Genomic DNA, 21,149 nt, shown 5'->3' with positions numbered 1-21,149 from the left:
GGGCCATGCTCCAACGAGGGACCCGTGATGACTGTGCAATTGTCATCCATTGAAAGTGGCCGGGGTATTCCAATGGTCAGCTACCATATGATCTAGTCCTCCATGAAAGGTCGGCGCTGACAGTGCACTGATATCCTTGATCAGCTTCAACACTCGACCATCATCTCTAACCGCAGTAGCAGGCTCAACCTGTTCTTCCTGTGGAACAGCCTCCTCATAAAGGTTCTCCACGTTGAGGACTCGGCCTGCGGGCCTAACTCGACCTCGGCCTCTTGCCCGACCTCGGCCTCTTGCCCGTCCTTGGCCCTGTCCTCGGCCCTTATCCGAGTTCATCACTTTCAAACAATGAAACACTTAGTCAATACTTGTGAAGTCTCGAATTCAACCAAAACAGATTCAACAGATATCAACATGAAATTTCAGAATGAGATGAATCATCGAAGTATCATCACGATACTCCCTAGAGGACCAAACCATAAGGTATGGCTCCTAACACACTCTCGCGTACCCGACGACATATCAATACCGAGGAGCATGTGATGGGTGCCCACTGCAGTCGAATCATCGCTCCCGAATGATATTGATAGTCGCCAAATACGCACTTAGGCTCTAATACCATTTATACAATATATATATATAATCCACTATATCATATACATGTCATATTTCATAACCACGTCCGAAGACAAAACGTTTTAACAAACTCCATGTTAAAACCACATACAATCATCACCCCATATTGTACGAATCAAATCACATGCTCGATATATAAATCTCGTCATCAAAATGACATATTCACAATACAATAATAACAGTATATAATATAGCAAACTATATGTACATATTTACCATTTATACAATTATATATATATATATATATTTCACTATCATATACGTGTAGTATTTCAATCTTTAACATTCTCCAAAATCTCGAATCTCCTAAAGGGTACATTCGTAAATATGTGAGATTTTACTCACCTTATCAACTTGAGCGTAATTTCACAATTTTCTGAATGTAATTCCTTTCCTTAATTTATAGATCACCTTGAAAATATAAGAAAAGAATTTAGAATCGTTACGTAAACCTTTAAATACCGAAACAGTAATAATCGGTTACTGTTCACCAATTTTCTGATTTTACGAATTTACTGTTCACGAGTACTATTCACTGTGACTATTCACAAAATTACTATTCATGTATTACTGTACAAATACCCATCCATTACGTATTCTTGTACGAGTACATACTGTTTACGTATTTCTGTACATATAAATACTATTCAATGTAAATACTATCTCAGTAAATATCAATTATTGATTTACTCTTCTGAAATTACTTTTTACATTTATTAAAAGTAATTTACATTTATATTTACCGTACGTAAAATAAAATTTACATTTACCGTGCGTAAATCACTTTTTACATTCACCGTACGTAAAAATAAATTACAAATTTACCCTTTTAGAAACACTGTTCACGCGCAACCTCTGGCAGGCCGCGCGTGGCGCTCACGCGCCACTCACTGTAGCAGCGCGTGGGGCCCACGCGCCGAGCCCAAAACCGGCGCGTAGCACGCCATCGCCACCCTATTTCTCTCCTTTTCTTCCTCCTCTTCCCCCCCACGGCCTCACACCGCCCCTAGACCCCTCCACGCTCCCACACGCGCCGCCTAAGGCGGCGATGTTCATAATCCTCCGATCCCCCTCCAATCTTCTTCAAATCAACCAAAAATGACAACAATCATATGAAACTAACCCTCACCTCAATCGATATTTTGGACCGTCGGATTCACCGGAGGAGTTCAGAAAATCGCCGTGAAGGCTCGGGTTCGAGGGGAGATGATCGCTGGCGTCGCTGCTCGAGGTGAGTCTCACTGTGGGTCGATTCGTGTCGTGGAGGAGGAGGGTGAGCTCGTGGTGGTGGCGCCGAGCTCCTGCGATGCCGACCACGTCGAAATCGACGAACCCGAGGTCGAGCTCCATCGGCGCTTCTCGATCCCCGCTCGGGGTGCGTCGCCGCTACCACCGGTCGTTGCGTCATGGTCGCGCGGTCTCAATGACACCGGCGGTGTCAAGCACGGAGGCCGGTGGAGGGATATCGCCGGCGTGGAAGGAGAGGGTCGGGGAGAGAGAAAGGAGGGAGGCGCGGGTGAAGGGTTTCCAGAAATGGAAACCCTAATCCCTAAATTTTTCTATTTATACTAGTTTCCAAAATCAGAAACGAACTTCCGACATTAATAACTTTCACGTCCGATGTCCGATTCGAACGCGTCACGCGTCCACGCACTCGTATTGACGAGCTCTACGACTTTTGTGAAGAAAGTTTTCACAAACGATCGACGGAGTAAAAGTCGATATATTCGTTGCGGAAACGTAACGTTTTTTCTAATTAAACGTTCCGAGAACGTTTCCGTTTTTGTTTCGTAAAGTTGCAAACCTCTAAATTCATTTTAATTGAATTTCACAACTTTATAGAATTCAAATCAAAACCAAATATTGTTCAGAAAAAATTAGGGTTATTACATCAGCGGTTTATCAACAACTGCGGAGCAGTTGTTTGAGAAGAAGACAGTACGTGAGCACAATCATCATCAACAAAGCAAGAGTTGTACCTAACTCAAAGGTACTGACATGCTAAGCAACAACATAAGACAAAGGTTAGAACCACCTAGAGTTCAAAACCGTAATTTGCTGATTGTTCTCTGATGAGATCTTTTTCCCAGCTCGAACACTAATATCAATTTATGAATGGCGCCGCGCATCTCCAAAGCTAATCATAAAGGCAAGGTGCGTGGTTCACAATCAGAGTTCGAGTCTGAGAGAACATTGGCAAGAAACCTACGGGGACGACTAACCGCAAGGGAATCAATAGTTTTACGTCAAACTTGGACGAAACTGTGGTAGGGGTCCTCACAGCCAGGCTAGCTTCGATTATACTTTACCAGAAACAAGGCACGCAGCACCTAGTTTTTGCTCCTGGATCTCGAATCGAATATGAGCGGGTCAGCGAGTACTTGAGGAGGAGTGGAGGACAGTGTTAAGTACCAACCAGTCCACTTTTCCAGTTAATGACCCCAGAAAAGTCCAGCGGGCACGCGCATCGGCCATTCTCATCTGGTTTTACAGGTGGTGGTGTCAGGTTGAAGACGATACGTGGCAGCCTGTGATTTGCTCCGGCCACCAGATCCCACGTGGTCCGGTGCTTTTCATAGCGTGGCCCTGAGTTAGTGGGACAAATTTTAGAAACAGGGTTCTTAGTTGTAGTGTCCCTCCCTCTTCTATCTCGATATGTTTATGGATTATGGATGACGCAGACGTACCATTAATAATGGTGCTGGTTTAGTCGTGAAATCCTTGTCTGATCCTTATCTCTCTACTCTGGTTTGCTAATAATGCACCCAGAAAAATGCTAGGGCTTTGCCTTTAAGTTCTTAATTTCTCTATATATCCCCATCGAGGGTTGCTTTTGCACTGTTGTTCGATCTTGCAAGTTGCAACTTGACGCCAAGACAGTAGAAAGGTGGAATATCACATGAAATGCATGGTTGTTTTTTTTTTTTTTTGAAATTGATGCACGGTTGCTTTTGTTTATGAGGAATCAGGTCTCATTCAAATATTTCAGGAATCGTATTGTCTACTCATATGATAGGGTTTAGGGGTAATAACATTCACGTACTCTTAAGTCTGATATAGTATGGGGTCCGAGACTCATAGCTAGTCAGAATGCTGTAAGAAAGACCTCCATCGGCTCCATGGATGAATCACATTCATAAACAAATACATCAATCAGATATCATCTCACTATTAGTTTTATTATGCATCATAATCATTGCAAGGCTTACCAAGATATATAATATATTCAATTAAGCGAGTTGATTCTCTCAAAAAATAAAATCAAAAAAGTAGCTGTGTATTTATACTTATTTTATTTTCAAAAATTAAGTGGACACTAAGACGAGAGCATATTCTTAGAATCTCGGTGAATTAGTATTATTTTATGTGGTTCTTACCAGAAGAAACTCATTTCTCCCGTTTCGGGTAAAGAATAAGAGGAATTGCGTTTAGCAAGAAGAAACAACAATATATATGTCAAATCCAACAGATTGCATAATCTAATTTTGTGTACCATTTAACTTTATCAAAATGCAAAATGTTAATTGGCACACGCCTATAAATTGTTTATGTGAGGAATTTCTTAGAGTTCATCCCTATAAATCTTCGGAGTCCCAGCACTTGGACTTGGTGAAGTATTAAGTATATTAAACACAGATAGTACGTATCAGATAATCGAGAACATCAGAAGATTTGCCGATATGTTAATTATCTGCATTTGCACCTGCACTTGAAACCAGTTCTTTATATCTTCCCCTACTAGATATAAACAAGTCAAACCCCGCTTCAAAGCTTCTAATATGGTATAGCTAGGCCAAACAAACCAGGAGAGACCTAGAAAAGAAAAAAGAGGAAGAGAAGGAACAAGTAGGAGAGGTGCAGGTGCAAGTGCAGGTGATTGCCATCTTGGTCCTCGTGATGAACTCACAGCCAGTGTCCATTTAAGCAGCCGGTACTTAAGAATACCATACCAAAGAATCATCCAATTTTAAGGTACGTAAAAAAAATCCTTTCATCTAATCTCTTAATTTCTCAATTTCAGTAAAATATATGCAGTCGAATAATCTGCTGATCGATCGACAGGAATCCATTCCCTGGCCTTATATATACTATATTGTTTCTAATTATATATGTATTTTTATCCCTATGGATAAATATACAGCATACATGGCCAATGTCAAATGTTTTTAATTTTCTTCTCTTTTATGGTTAATAAACAGCATAGCCGGCGAACTTTCAAAGTTCAAACCCCATTCAGAAAGACAGCATTCAGGTTCTACCCGAATCATGATTTTCTCCATTTTAAATGTGTAATTAACTAATCTAAAAGGTCTTATGGATAAACAGTAACTTACAGAAGTATTTTAGCCCTAAAATTTAAGATAATAAGCAGTAAATTGTGCTCTTGTCTGACAAGCTAGAAATTGCATTTGTTCAAATACCTGTCAACATATTGCTTAACCATTTTGTGTAATTCTTTGTTTTTTTTTGGTCAAATGCATGTGTAGTTGAAGCAATTCGTAGTCCAGGGAGCTGAAAACAAAAAACATGCATGCTTATTCCAGCCAAACGACTAGTCATCTTGCCCAGTAACTTTGTTACACAACCTCGCTTCATCTCATCAGTCATTCACTTGTGACGTACAGCTTTAAATTTTTAAAGCTTTCTTCTCCATCCTCACTTCTTCAGCAACCGATAGCGAATATTGTACGTAGATTTGTAGTTGGAATAAGTTGTCAGAAATGATCGACCACACGAGAACAGCTTGTACACACCTCCGTGTTTGACTTCGTTTGATTCCCAGCTGAATCGCACCAGACATCCGAATATTAGGTTGTAAATGCCGCACAGAAGATAATATATATGCTAAAACAAAAAAACAAAAAGATAATATATATGCACATTATATAATACGGGTATTTTAATATACACCTAAATTTGTGCACCTCTTTTAGAGTAAACCCACATTTAAAACTTATACATACCAATTATTTAGGTTAAATTAAAAAGAAAAAATATATTATTTGGGTTAAACAAGAAAATATATTCTTGTTCAAAATTACTAAACTTGTCACTACCCTAAATAAAATTCGTATTTCCATTAACATGTCCTTAATCGAAGCATCTAGTATCGATTTCAATCACATCCTTAATTGAAGCAACTGAAATCAATACCCGGGTAATAGGAGGTTATGCAATATATATATATATATATATATATATATATATATTTTTTTTTTTTTTTTTAAAAAACATGATATCCATATCGATTAGGAGATTATCAATATTAAAAACTCCAACTTTAATCATACAATCCAATAGTTTTAGTTTGTGATATAAGTGGATTGCAAATAAGAGGTTGGTGGGTGGTGACATATCTATTTGTTCATTGAGGCACGGTTAATGATAAGTTCTTCTGATCGAGTTATATTCGATATGTAAGTTTGATATTTCTATACTTGGTAGGACAATAGGTGTGTGTGTGTTTGATTCGAATCAATTGGGTGCGCCAGGTATGTGTGCATTTTTCCTTCTATTTAATAAGTACTTGTGATTCTACTAAATAGGTAAAGTTTAGGTGGAAGGATTGATAACTTTATTTCTATTGTTTGGGTAGAAAAAGTTCTTTGATTCTATTAAATAAGTATAAGAGGGTTGGAGGTTTTGTTTTGTTCTGTTGAGTATGTACTAAATTTTTCCTTTATTATGTTGGTAGATATCTTTTGAGTCTGTTTAGTAGGATCTTTTGTATAGATTTTTGTTGATTTTATTAAGTACTTAACTTTGCTTCTATATTTTTGGTGTATATATACCTTTCAATTCTATTAAGTATAAGTTGTTTTGTGGAGTTGTTTCGATTTAGATTATATAGGTAGTTTCATTCTTCATCCGACCTAATTGCTCTTTACGACCAAAACTAACACCAATTTATCAAACTTTAAAGCATTTGATCACTGAATGAATCAAATACCTAAAAGGAAAGCTAGCTAGTATTTGTGGATGGTGGCATGGTGAGTTTGGTTCACTCATTAATAAACGTTAATGTATTTCTGGCTTTTAATTATCACCCTAACATGGTTCGTGAAGAAATTAAAATGAGTTGGAGAAGAGTCTGTGATCGAGGAGATCATTTGTTTGCACCGAGATAGGTAAGGTTAGACTCTACAAAGCTATTGCGCAGTCGGTTCTTGAACAACCAGAATGGACTAGAATTCCACCTGCCATGCCATCATAACAGCAACACAAACACCTCTTTCGGTCAAATTGTTCGATTAGATGCGAACTGATGTTGACAATCAAGTTCAATATCACTACACCATTTTTACACTAACATACGAGACTTGACCAATATCACAAATTTCGTCGCTTAAGTAAAACTTAAGCGACGACTAAATAATATAGTCACTAAAATTGAAATTTCGTCGCTTTTAAAGTCACTTAAGTGACGAACAATGACATTCGTCGTCCAAATATTTTTAAGCGACCAACTTTGTCACAACCCCGAAATTTCGAATGATAAAAATTCGAATTCGAAACTATGAAAACTCTAAAACAATTTCAAATATATTGAAATCATCTTATAGTAACAGTGTATCGAAACTGAGTTCATAGTACGACTAAGTCGACCTGATTAATACATAACCAGTTATAATTCAAGTATTATAACAAATGGAAATGTAAAATTCTCTTAATCCTCACCACAAATAGAAGAAATAAAACTTCAACAATCTTCAGAGTAAGCCCTCCAATTCTGCTAATCCACACCTGCAGAACTATCCCCTACACCCTCTACACCATCGAATAGGTGCACCGGGATTGTAAATACCAACCCGGTAAGCTTTGCAGCTCGTATGAGTAAACCAACAGTATAACACACATCACATACAAAGAAATTACTGATGACATTTAAAGATAATTGTACTCATATGACACTGACGAACCATCTCGTCGTCCAATAATATCTGAAAATATGTGTACTCATGAAACATTGGGCAACCCATATGTTTACCCAAATTAGATTTAAAATACGAGTACTCATGAGACTCAGGTACTCATCTGTTACTCATCATGCAGTACGCCGACAGATACTGGGCAGCCCATCTGTTACCCAATATCACTAAAAAACATGGGTACTCATGAGACCCAGGTAACCCATCTGTTACGCCTCATGCAGTACACCGGCAGACAGACTAGAGCTCTAATTGAATCGTAACCGACACTCGGCCAAGGCTTGGTTCCAATTACTACCAATAACGTCCGAATTGGAAGACCAGAAAACATTTTAACAAGACTCAATGTTAAAACAATGTATAATATAACAATCAACACATGTTTATTGTACTACAACCAAGCGACTCTTGCACAACAATATAAATATAGTCACCACAATATACTCTCATTTGAAAATAAAATCCGTAACATTATATAATATAACAACTCATATATATGTATCGTATTTACCAATTTTGTACACATACACAACCCACTATATTATATAGATGTCACAGTTCACTCTTTTAAAATAATTCAAACATATAAGTCACCGCCAAGAATCTCACCGATTGGTGGCCGGAGGAGGGAGAACCGGCGAGGTGAAGTTCGGCGAAATGTGCACTTTCAGGGAGACTTCCAGGCTTCACCGCTCCCAAACAGCGGGTGGCGCTGCCACCAATTGACAGGGGACACAACAACCTTTTAAACGTGACTGGTGTGTCGCTCTATGGTGGCCGGACGGCGGAGATCCGGTGGCCCAAAGTCGGCCGCTCGGGAGGAAATTTCTGGATTTTCAGGTGAACAGTACCCGTCGCGGAGGGAGATTTACAGAAGTTGACGGTCAAAGGGTGTTTATGTGGTTAAAGTGCATTTTTTTCGGTTTCTCGACGATTAAACAGCCAAGTGATGCTCATTTCATCACAAATTACAAACTAGAGCTTCAAACCTCTAAAAACAACCTAATCCAATTTTATCAAACAGACTATCTTTTTTTCAATAATTAAAAAAACATCTTAACTACACATATGTTTTTAGATATAAAGATAAACATAAAATAAAAGTAATAATATAAAGATTTATTTTTAGTACACCATTAATAGCAATTAATAATTTCTATTAACAATCCTAATTAATAATTATATCAACAGCCTAATTAATAATATTAAGATATATTGTTTTGCATACGGTATACTAATACCATTCAAATAAGAAAATGGAAACGAAATAAAAAAGGAATAGTAATTAATAATATAAACAGAAAATGAAATAGAAAAATAAAATCAAGAAATATTGAACAACAATTAAATGATAGGGCGCGGATCGACATCCTAAACCGTCGGATTGCCAGATCCAACCGTTCTCATTCCTTCATTCTCTTCCCATAATCCGTGCAACCCTTCCCCCATTCTCTCATTTCTTTATCTTTTCATTGCAAACTCATTTTAGTTCTTCTATCTTCTTATTCAGATCTGATCTCGTTCCTCTTCCTCCTTCAAGTATCCTCAATTCAAATCAGTTCTTCACACATCTGAATTTATTCTCCTCTTCACTTTCTCTTATATCTACACCTAGGAGCACTGGTGAATGCAGTGGTAGAGTGATGCTTGAGGTGTGGCCTGGGAGTCTACTGTAGCAGTGACGGTGGAGATGCATAAGGACCACCAACCGCGGCTGAGATGAGGTAGAGATTGAGGGTTGGAGGTGGTGGTGCACGGCGGCAACCATTGATAGAAGGTTTTGATAAGGAAAAGAAAATAAAAGGACCTAAAATTAAAAGGAAAATAAATGAATATAAATAAACATCACTATTTTTATAATTAGCAAATTAATTTCAATAAATATATTTAAAAAAAGTCGGTAACTAGAAATACTATAAATTTGAGTTCGTCGCATCAAATATTTATGACGATTGAAGTTCGTTGCTTAAGCTCTAAACTTTCATCACCAAAAGCTTGAAGTGACAAAGTCATTATCATCGCTTAAATGATCTTTATACGACGAACTTAGGTCAATTGGTCGGGCTAAGAGCTGTAAAGATGAGACCGAGGTGATGACTCTAAAGCGACAGATATATGGTCGCCTAAGACTAAAGCGACAGATATATGGTCGCCTAAGACTAAAGCGACAAAAAACAAACCTGAAGTGACCACATGTCCACATCCCTCCGTCGCTCAAGTGGAGTTATGACGTAGTGAATATGAGGTGGGTTTTCTGTTTTCGTTGTTGTTGATCTACTAATTTTTGGATTACTGACTTACTTCAAACTTGTCGGTTTATGAAGCTTGATGGCGGATTAAGACGACAAGACCTATCCACATCCACATAGTTTGTATTAAGATGGTGCAAAGATAGGTTGCTTTCCTCAGGTTGGAGTTGTGTTGATCTCTCACGATGAATCAACACTTTGAAGTGCCCTTCTTGTGTGTATCGCTACTAGTAAAAAGAGTTCTCATACTAATTTTATCCACATTGACTACTATAAATCAGTGACATATACAAATTCACACAATTAACCGTGTGAGATAAATTAACTTGGGCCCACCAGAAATTATATAACTTACAATAACCATTAAAATTAGTGTTATATAAAAATACACAGAGTTCCGTGTGTTATAAGAATACACACAGAGTTCCATGTGTTATAAGAATACACACAAAGTTTCGTGTGTTATATCTATATTATGGTCACTATTGTCGGTGCGTGATATAACACACATTTATTTGAGTGTAATAAAAAAATAATCCACAGTTATCCGTGCAAATAAAATAACATGACATTTACGAATTTCCGAGAGAATTACACATAAATTTTAGTGTTCAATATAGCTTATTTTCCACAGAAATATGTGTCATACCGATTAAAACCATAGCAAATCATTTCCAATTGCGCCAGCTCCAACATAAAATTTGGGTTTCAATTTTGAGTTTTTTTGACATTTTTTTATGCGTTCGGTTTGCCCCAAACCCTATTTATCCATCGAAAACTCATCCTCCCAACATGCAGCTATCTCTAAATTGTCTTAAACCTAATTTCCAATTCACAATCACAAGTTTTTGTGCTCAAATCACTAAGCTCCCAGATCTTGAACCTACGATTCGTCCTATCCCCCATAACCTCCGCCTCGCTAAGATCTCTCTCTCTCTCTCTCAAAAATCTCAGAGGAAAAGCGAGATCGGAGATCTCCCAAGAGCTATCGAAATAGCGACAAAAGAGCCCAAGTCACCGTCCACCAATCTTCTTCACTTTCGTCCTAAGGTAAAATAGTAGAACCCATTTAGATTGGATTTTAATTTTAAGAGAAATTGGGTACTGATTGTTAATTAACAATCTGATTTGTCGGCGACGGCCGAGATTGAAGATGAATTTGGGTTCCAAGGAAAGAAGAAGGAAGACCATGGAGCATAATCAAACTATGGAAGGAAGAAGCAACATAACTGTAATCAAGGGTAAGGTTCTTACACTGAATTGAGATTGGGTTTATATAAGAATATATGGTAGTGGTGCTCTCACATGAATCTCAAGTGTGCTTTTAGCTTCTCTCCTTTCATTTGATTCCAATTTGTGTTTAAATTTCAGTATCTACAAAGTTTTGTATGAATTTATACAAAACCTAAATTATTCTTGTGTTTTCGTTCATAAATTCGCAGCTATATGAAAGAGGGGAGAAGGTTCAGCGTGGAAGCTATTTTACTGGTATATGGTTAATTTAATTGTATGGAATTGCCTCTGTGGTATCCTGTTTGGGTAATGGGTATTTAAGCATAATTGGGTTCTGTTTGGTTTTTACGAACTTTATTGAGTTGGTCTGTGTTTAGAAGCTAATGATGCTATTGAATTATAAATGGGAAATATGCTGAGAAACTGTGTAAGTTATGACTATCTTTATGGGATTTTAAGATATTCATATTGGTCCATTAATGTAGTTCTTGCCTTTTGAAGTTTAAATATTGATATGGAAAACCTCTACTATATGTTTGTTCTGTGTTTGGTGGTAAGTTATCAATGAATATGAAGGCCCGGATAATAGTCCTAGCATGAACTCAAAGAAAGAGAAGGTGTAATTTTGCAAATGCCTAAGGATAGATTTTATTTCTAGACTAGTATAATGCATCTTTGATTTTATATATCAATTTCAGGTTTCGTCATTCTATTTGTTGAAATTGAGCACTAATACTAAGCAGAAAGGGGAATTGAGCACTATAAGATGATTATGTATAATTATTGTGTACTATTTTGATTCTATTGACTTTTTATTCTTTTCTGAGGAAGGTACTATTTCATAGAATCTTGACTGGCTTCTAATCCTAGTAGTTACTAATGGTGATCACTTTCAGTTCCTATAAGGTTCATTTGTCAATATATTTAGTACTTCCATATATGTTTGAGTGTTAGGAAGCTAACTTGATTCTATTTACATTTCTGATGTAGTTCCCTTCCCGAGAGAACTTTTACTTTCAAGTGAGTCGCTTCTGTATACATGGGTGATTTTGGGTTCGCAACATAGCTTTTGAGGATCTGGTAAGTTAATTGCTTACCTGCAATTTGTCTTAACTTGGACCACAACTTCCTGACCTGAATGACCATATTAATTGAGTTTGTTATGGTATATACATGTAGGCTGATGGGTTGGTTTTCTAAGTTGCATACCAAAGTACTGTGGCTTTCTTGCAATATATTTCAATTTCGGATGCTATATGATGGGTTGGCGGGGGTGTTATATACAATATCTCTATATACTGTGCTTAAAATGTGAGTTAAGTTCGTATGTATCGATTGAGATGTACTATAAACCGATTAAGGGTCGATAACTTCTAATTCTAAAACAACATAATCTCACATATACGAGTAGATAAATTTTATCATTATTGGATAAAATCATTCATGATTAATTTTCCTTGATCTAGAAGATTTTATTTTGGTCTGATTAGAGTTCTCATACTTTGCAGGTACTTGAGAATGATGCTACTCTAGCCGGAAGTGGTGTACAGTTCTGAAAAATGTTTTTCAGTATTATAAGTCTATGACTTAGATTAGATTTCTTGAGCTAGATTTTTGTGAACTTGTTGTTTGTCATTGTGAAATTTTCCATATGTAACTGTTACTCTAAATTATAATGAAAAGTTAATAATTTCCTTAAAGCCTCAAATTGATATAAATATTGATAGAGATATATGAGTATGGTATTTTATATTAGGCCAATATTGATATTTATTTATTTAAATCTATTATAACTATTCGCACAAAATAGTGTTGATATAAAGCTTAGGACATCACATTGGTATTTGTGTGTTATAGTATGGCACACAAATATTAGTGTGAATTAAGAAACTTATTCACTCTGGAAACATGCTAGACAAATTGAGTATGGTTATGGATATTCATGGGACTCACGTCAACAATTCACACGGGCTTTTAAATCCACGTTTGATGAGTATTAGCCCCCCTCAAAGTACATTGATAGATAAAATCAGTGTGATAACCCATTTTGCTTAGTAGTGTATTCTTGATATCAACATTATATAGAGTTGCTGGAAGATGTGCTTGAAATGATGCGAGAAGGACAGGGAAGTGAGGGAACTCATTGAGAGAAAAAGATTGGTGACCACTTGGGATGTGAAGAAATGCCACTAGTATAAATCATAGTGTATACGAACCATCACTCATCACTCGATAATCCCTTATATTTTCTCCCCATGGTTTATATTCTTTGATTCTGACTTCTGAGATAAATTTACTACCTATTTCTCTCCACATAACAAAACGAGAGTACTAGGGACGAGGAGTACATTTTTTGGTCAGCAACAAAGAGTGCAACATTTGGAGCAGTTTGTGCCCATTTGGACCCAAGTAAAAGAATCAATACAAGATATCCCATGTTACATTTTGTATTATTAGCTACATTTATTTTAAGCTACATTCTGAGCTTCTTCTGATCTTCCATGTGACTTGGTCTCCATCCAATTAACCAACAAGAGACTGCGGAACACGTCCTTATATTTTGGAGCGTACTTTCTCTATGAGCTCTCTTCTGAGGATTTTTCCTGATGCTGACTTGGGGACAGTGTTTATGAATGTCACTCGTCGCAGTCTTTTGAACGATGCAACCTGTTTCAAGATTTAAAATGGATCACAATGCAAGATGACAATTATAGCATCAAGGTTCAGATTGCAAGCTGAAGTTTCTTCCTTGACGTTGCCTCCTTACCTGACTCGCTATAAAGCTCTTGATATCTTCTTCAGTCAGTGAACTGTTTGGCAAGCGTACGACATATGCAACAGGGACCTCACCAGCTTCAGCATCAGGAAATCTGTATGGCGCAAATATCCCAACTATTCAAGTCCCGTGATTAATACAAGTTAAGAACTTTGAGTGATTACAACTTACGGGATAACAACGGCATCTAATATTTCAGGGTGCGAAACTAGTAGGCCTTCAAGTTCAGCTGGTGCTACCTAGAAGAAGACGACAAAAGCAAAGCAAACACGATTCAATAATCAATAGTAAACTGGGATGTACAGAACATACATTAAATAAGAACAGTCGGATCAAAGGATTTGTTTGATGTCTATGATGTAAGGGAGGAAAACAACATGACAAAGTCTATTTCATTTTAAGAACCCGGTAATCATATAAATAGCCATATGACAGGATATATTGCCACAGTGGACAGTTTAATTTAAATTGAGAACATGGTGATCATCTGATTAGCCAAAGGACAGGAGAAGTTGCCACTTACATAGAAAACAAGAACATGGGTTATTTTTTCATTTTAATTATTATTATTTCATATAGAAACTTATATCCAGTAGAACTAGTTAGAACCAAAATGGCCAGTACACATTTTATGCGTTTATTATTTACATCAAAAGCCGAACTTACCTGATAACCTTTATACTTGATGAGTTCTTTAATTCGGTCAACCACAAAAAGTTGGCCACTTTCGTCGAAGTATCCAAGATCTCCCGTATGTACCCAACCATTTTTATCTAAAGTTTGCTGGGTGGCCTGTGGGTTGTTGAAGTAACCTGAAAATGAGTAACTCAATCATGACATTATCATATGCAGGAATGCTGCAACAGCATATAAAAACTTTATATAACTCGATGAAACTTCCCTACAAAATTCTAGTCAAATATATCTGATGGACAAATCTAAAGCAAAGGTTTCCAACCTATATAGATATGAATAACTTATTGATCTAAGGCATCCATAACTGAGAATCTCACTAAAAAAAGAAAGTGCTTTTGTCTGTTAAACTAGTAACTCTTAATATATGCATCATATTGACATGTATCCAGGATACTTCTTAAAGTGTTCTTAATCTATTCTAAAAATAGATAAGTGGAAGGGCAATTAGATTCTTATGTCTTATGAAGTCTTTAATGCTTATGCTTTGTTATTGTGGTAAAATATATATTATTCATTTAGAGGCAGACCAACTTCAATTTCTTTAAAAACATTCCACATAAAAGTTTCGGCCAGGAAAAAGTGATTATTGTGAGGGAAGGAGGCGCTATCCACATGAAAATGACCAAATATATTATCTCATTGGGATGAACAAGGCGGTATAAGAGCTCTGCCTATTCTAAAAGTTATAAAAATTAGATGAATTGTAAACAGAAAAAAGCATCATTTGGCTTCTTAGATGATACTTGACAATATTCTAGCAATTGCAGATTTCCACTATATCCTTTGAAATATGTTGCAGTCAGCAATGATACTTGAACAAACTCATAGTTTAACAACACAGTGCAGCTTCTGCCAAAATTGGTTATCAGAATTGATAAATTAACCCAACCTACTTAGCTATCTTACAATGTGGCATAGATGTTACATTCACCCCTCCCAAGGGGAAAATTATCTTTTCTCACGACTATGTGCAGGCTGTCAGACACGAGACCTATAAATATCAATCAAAATTTCTACTGCAGAAACTGTCATAAAAACCGGTCCATCGTATCTCATGTTCATTGTTACAAAAGCAAACTAATTTTCATTGTTATAAAAGCAAACTAATTGCCAGAAAAAAATTATGCATTCTCTAATCAACTATGGATCCAATGCAAATGAACTGTGGATGGCAATGCCGATGGCATGAGCTGCCAGTTCAAATGCAGGAAAATCATGAGTAAGCTGATTTCTCCAAATGCAGAATAATTGTTCTTTCTTTTCTGTAAAATTAACAAGTAAACTGAACAGCACTTACCTATCATCATATTAGGCCCCCTAACCCATATCTCCCCCAGCTGCTTTGGAGGGAGAGGTTTAAGTGTATCTACACTGACTATCTGAGATTCAACTCCGGAAACAAGAGTGCCAGCTGAACCACTATGTCGAGGTCCCACCAGCAAATTTTCAACTGAAACAATTCCACAGGTTTCTGTCATACCATAACCCTGCAAAACAAGCAGATATCTAACCAATGAAGAAGTTTTAAACTCCAAGCTACTAAATTGTGGTAACAAGCAAAACAAGCTGATCTCCAAAGAGAACGTCTTCACACCCCTAGTGTTTGCTACATTAGATTATGACTACTCTTTTCACTACCCAATTTCAATACTTCACATTAGCTAAGCATCTTTAATAAAATAACTTATGCAAGAGAAACTACTTCAAAGCCATAAGCGTCAAACACGCTATAAATTAGGATGAGCATGATCCACTACCTGAGAAACTACGCCTTGAGGAATAATTTTTGCACACTCCTCCATCAACTCTTTCCCCAGAGGAGCTGCACCAGACCCAATATGCTTCAACGACGAAAGGTTGTACTTCTTAACCACGCTGTCCTTTGACAGAGCAAGTATAATAGGAGGCACAACCCACATATGTGTGACCTTATACTTCTCAATAGTCATCAAAATCTTCTCCAGATTGAACCTGGACATTGAAATCACAGCATTTCCTCTACGCAGCTGCGCGTAAGTAATGACAGCCAATCCAAACACATGGAACATTGGCAGCACACAAAGATATACATCGTGCATCTCTCCAGTCAGTTCTTGATCCTGTGTAATCATCAGAGACGAAGCAATGAAATTCCTATGAGTCAGAACCACACCTTTGCTGAGGCCTGTTGTGCCAGAAGAGTACAACAGCGCAGCAGTATCAGTCTGCTTAAAGTTAACACTAGGAAAATCCGAGACAGACCCACATGACAGAACCAAATCATGAAAACCCACAACTCTTGAAGTGGGTTCAACTTGGGAACATGAACCTTCCGGTCCCAAAATCACTGCTGGAAGATTCAAAGCCTTCACCTTGTCCCATAACTCAGGAACAGTTATAACCAGCTTCGGGTTGGAGTCCTTGACTTGCTTGGAAAGCTCTGAAACAGTGTAAAGAGGATTCGAGGTTGTTGCAATGGCACCAATGGCAATAATCCCAAGGAAACAGATAGGAAACTGGATTGAATTGGGTGCAAAAATGAGAACCACGTCGTTTTTCTTGATACCAAGATGGACTAAGCCATGGGCAACCTTGATGACGATGGACTTGAGCTGAGAGAAGGACAGGGTTTGAGAGGACTCGGCATCAATGAGGGCAGGTTTGTTTGGATAAGAAGAAGAGTTGTTGAAGAGGAAAGAGACCATTGTGAGGTTTGGGTCTCTGGGTAGTACCAGAGGGGGTCTGAGTGACCTGAAAACTCCATCACGGCCGTACCCAGATTTCTCCATTGCAGATTAAGAATGACAAGACAGAGTGATGATTGGTGGGATGGGTTTGATAGGAAGCTATGTCGAATTTTGTTTAAATATTTTGGGGGCTAGAAGTAGGAAGTTGCTGCACAGAACCAAAGTGCTGAAGATATGGAGGGAGCTGTCTATTATTAGTTACGTGCAGGCTGAGGAGATGATCAATGCCACGATTGTGGTAGGTTTCAAGTTACGGCCTTGAAATATTGAAAATAAAAGTTAGCGGCCTTTTTCCGGCAGTAGAGTTATGGACTTGTGGTCGTTGACATGAGTTAACGATTAAAGTGTGGATGGGATTTGTCTATGTGCAACACTGCACACCGTGCAGATCAAAATCCTAACTATTCAATTCTAAACTTTAAAAATCCTGTGGTCCATATTAAGGTCAAATTTGTTTTTGCACACACATAATAAACAGACTGCATGTCAGCGTAGAATTTTCCCTGAGGATGTGGTTGTTTTTGTTTTCATTTCATTGTTCCTTTCAAAAACAAAATCGACCAATTGTATTAGATAAATGTGAGCGTATTTGGTGTTCCACCAGTATGCGGTCACCAGCCCAACGTTGAATTTTTGTTTAACACGTGGCTCTTGATTTTTATATGAAATGGAATTCTTATAAAAAATACACATTTGAAAGTCAATCAAAATTTAAAAATTATTAAAAAATTCAGTTTCCTAAATTTCTTATACTGTTGTCACTGAAGTTTGAAGTATTTACAAGAATGTCATTATGGAAACCTCTCAACCGAAACAACAACCGAGTCTTTGAACCCGTTGGAAAATATCATAGATGGCTCACTGAGGAGGTGCAGGGTTTATCAGCGCAGGGTGGAGGTGCGGGGTAGAGGCGTGAGATCATCGGCGCGGGGTAGACTTATGGCTTGCAAACACAGTGGAGCTGCGGGGTGGAGCTGCAGGGTGGAGGTGCAAAGCAACAGCGCGGGGCAGAGGTGTGAGATTGTCGGCGGGGTGGAGTTGCGGTTTGCAGATGTAGTGGTGGAGGCGATGTTGAAGGTCTAGACTTCTTTGTTGGAGAAGATCCAAATATGGGTGACCATAGCTATTCTTTGGGTGCTTATCAGAAATCCAAATTCCAACCCCTTCACCCCTTCATGTGTTTTCGATCTCCATGTCACACTACCCGTCACATTACTCATTACAGTTACAACTTTACATGACACACTACCCGTCATAAAACAATGTTAGTGTGACTGAAAGTGTGGTTGGGGGTCAATTTACCAATCACACTACCTGTCACAGAATAATGTTCATTTGACTGGTGGTGTAACTGATAATGTAGCTGACAAATGTTTTGTGTGACTGGTGTTGTGACTGGTAGTGAAGCTGATGAATGCTTTGTATGACTGGTGGTGACAGGAGCATATAATGTGACGTTCTTAATATGTTATCTCTCTCATTTAGTTTAATTATTCTCTTAATAATATCAATTTTAACTTAGTTTATTGTTTTTAGGTATATGTTTAAAGGACCAAAAGGAGCAATGAAACCCGGAATCATGATTTTGCTTATGCAGAATAGTCAACTTCGACGGATCATAGCTGGAAATTTACATGGATAAAAGTTATGAGTACTATATCGATGGAAAGCCCTATGAGTCTAGTTTTCAAATCCGTTAAAATCACAATAATATCAATTTTTAGGAGGAAATTATGCTTGATTTACTGAGCATATGTCGAACTGTCCGAGGAGAAGCAATCATAGTCAAGAAAGGAAAGAAGATGCAGCCACAAAGTGGGCTTTTACTAAGGCTTCTGAGCATCAATTATGGATATATATAAATGAATGATTTCAAGTCTTTGGATCACTTTAGAATCATCTAAAAGAAGGGTCAAGATTAATTCAACTTTATAGGGTTTCTTTCCTATATACATGAGACTTAATTAAGGAGTTGGGGACATTCTTTTTGCCGCACCACCAGTTCTCCATCTTCTGCCCTATCTTTCTCTACTCCATAATCATAGTTTGTTTATGTTTTTCTTTTTCCTTGGTTGTTGCCCTCTTATGTAATCATAGTAGTTGTGCTCGGAGTTTCGACGATAATAAGTGTAACTCTATGAATTCTTCTTTTTATTTTAATTCAATCTTTGTGTCTTTCATCTTGTTCTTCTACTATTTGTTTTATTTAGATTATTAATCTATGTGTGTGTTTTATTATTCTTATGTTATCATATGATTTTCTAATAATATGATTCATGTATGTTCAAAATTGTATATCTATGATTCTGATGCTTAATACTATGTAACATGGCTTATGTTTGGACTGCGTAGGGTTAACATGAGTTAATTGGTAGAGGGTCATAGATAGTATGTTAGTATAGGGTATTTAGCTGCGTAGGGCTATACTCCTATATTTACATGTTCAACTTTGTTCTTCATGCTTAATGATTCATGTAATAACTTGACTGCGCATGATTGTTTTTGCATGAAATATTTCTTTGTGTTTTGGCTGTGTTGGGCTAATACTTAGGAAAATTTGGAAGAAATTAGATGCTTACTTGGCTACGGAGGGCTGTTTTCATCTAAGGAGTTGATTTGATTATGTTATATGCATGCTTTGTTTTGCTAGAATTGAGAGAACATGAGTATGTGATTTTCATGTTTTGTGTGTGTGTGCAATAAGGATGATCACCTGTATATAATTATATTTGTTTTCATAGGAATTTAGAAACAAACGTCAACTCTTTTAAACCTCTTATATATATATATGTGTGTGTGAATACTGTAGATATTATTTACTAATGCTCTATATTGTAGAGTACCCTCAATCCCTGGCCTATAACGATAACCTTTACTAACCACTATACTATCTCCTACATGATTTTATTTATTGTCTTAAAACGATTCATCAGGTGGTGTTCTATACGACAACATTAATGTCGATATTTGGATCGTATGAGTTGATTTGAGAAGTTCAAAATCACATAACTATAGAGAAAAGTTCGTTATTTCTAATTATTATTATTCTTCTTCCTTTCGCATTTCTTCTTGTCACAACAATCACAGAAAAGCAGTGTAACAGGTAGTGTGACGCTAAACCTTAAACCCTAAACCCAAAATGCTAAAACTAAACCCTAAACATTGTTTTGCGCCAAGATGTGTGACATGTAGTATGATAGGTAGTGTGACAGGTAGTGTGACATGTCAAGATAAATGTCTAAATAAGAAAAATTATGCTAAAATTCAAAGGATATTAGTATAAGGATACTCATAATGAAGAGAATAACTATAATTATAGAGTCTTGAGCTCCAGTTTTGCAGGAATAGCTTAGAGCACTATTATGAACGACGACAACCCCTTGCGAGGGTTACTGCGCTTTGTACGATGGTCGATTCGGAGTGAGTATGATATCAAATAAAAGAGAGGAGAGATATCTTTCCAATAGTAGCAACACACTTAAAATCTATCACTGGACGACAAAGTTATAGCTGGAAAAGAGTGTAAGAAATGATAAACAGTCCGAAAATTATTTAAAAAGTGATTATTTTCTAATTTTATTTAAGAATTGTTGACTATTTTTAATTTTCTATGAAATGAGATGACTTTTTTTATAATTGAAAAATAAGTCATGAGTTTTTTTCTAATATAAGATGGGAAATGATATTATTTTATAATTTTCCCTTAAATTAATAGTGTGTTAGTTTTCTGTTTTAACCTTTTTATTTAATCATTTCTCTCTCTTCAATTCCGGCAACAACGGTTGCCTCCATCTTCATTTGAAACTCTCCAAAACACCTACTTTGATCACCGTCGTGCGGAGATGAATTGCAGATTTGATTTTCTAATGAAATTGGAGTCGTTCTCATTTAAATTCGGGGTGAAGCT

General features: G+C 37.0%; 1 protein-coding gene and 2 long non-coding RNA genes across 4 annotated transcripts; 2 read left to right on the top strand and 1 right to left on the bottom strand.

Moving 5' to 3' along the window:
- The first annotated feature begins 4,247 nt into the window (after positions 1-4,247).
- Positions 4,248-5,222, top strand: LOC126788835 (uncharacterized). Its single transcript, XR_007671435.1, has 3 exons — positions 4,248-4,605; positions 4,833-4,885; positions 5,127-5,222. It is a non-coding gene; the product is annotated as an uncharacterized LOC126788835 (long non-coding RNA).
- A 5,348-nt stretch (positions 5,223-10,570) lies between these two features.
- On the top strand, positions 10,571-12,740 carry LOC126788670 (uncharacterized). 2 transcript variants are annotated; one of them, XR_007671404.1, is made up of 5 exons: positions 10,571-10,861; positions 10,965-11,052; positions 11,254-11,299; positions 12,035-12,124; positions 12,553-12,740. It is a non-coding gene; the product is annotated as an uncharacterized LOC126788670 (long non-coding RNA). The 2 variants fall into 2 exon arrangements; XR_007671403.1 differs by having other exon boundaries at positions 10,572-11,052.
- Positions 12,741-13,410: 670 nt separating this feature from the next.
- Positions 13,411-17,470, bottom strand: LOC126786574 (probable CoA ligase CCL7). The gene is made up of 6 exons (XM_050512427.1): positions 16,274-17,470; positions 15,814-16,003; positions 14,487-14,632; positions 13,992-14,059; positions 13,812-13,914; positions 13,411-13,711 (listed from the first exon to the last, which is right to left on the bottom strand). Exons 1-6 carry the CDS (start codon positions 17,282-17,284, stop codon positions 13,598-13,600), a joined length of 1,632 nt encoding a protein of 543 aa, XP_050368384.1. The 5' UTR covers positions 17,285-17,470; the 3' UTR covers positions 13,411-13,597.
- Between the last annotated feature and the right edge of the window lie 3,679 nt (positions 17,471-21,149).

Source organism: Argentina anserina, chromosome 3, assembly GCF_933775445.1.
Source record: "Argentina anserina chromosome 3, drPotAnse1.1, whole genome shotgun sequence".
NCBI classification, from domain to species: Eukaryota; Viridiplantae; Streptophyta; class Magnoliopsida; order Rosales; family Rosaceae; genus Argentina; species Argentina anserina.
This window is presented reverse-complemented; position numbering and strand designations above follow the sequence as displayed.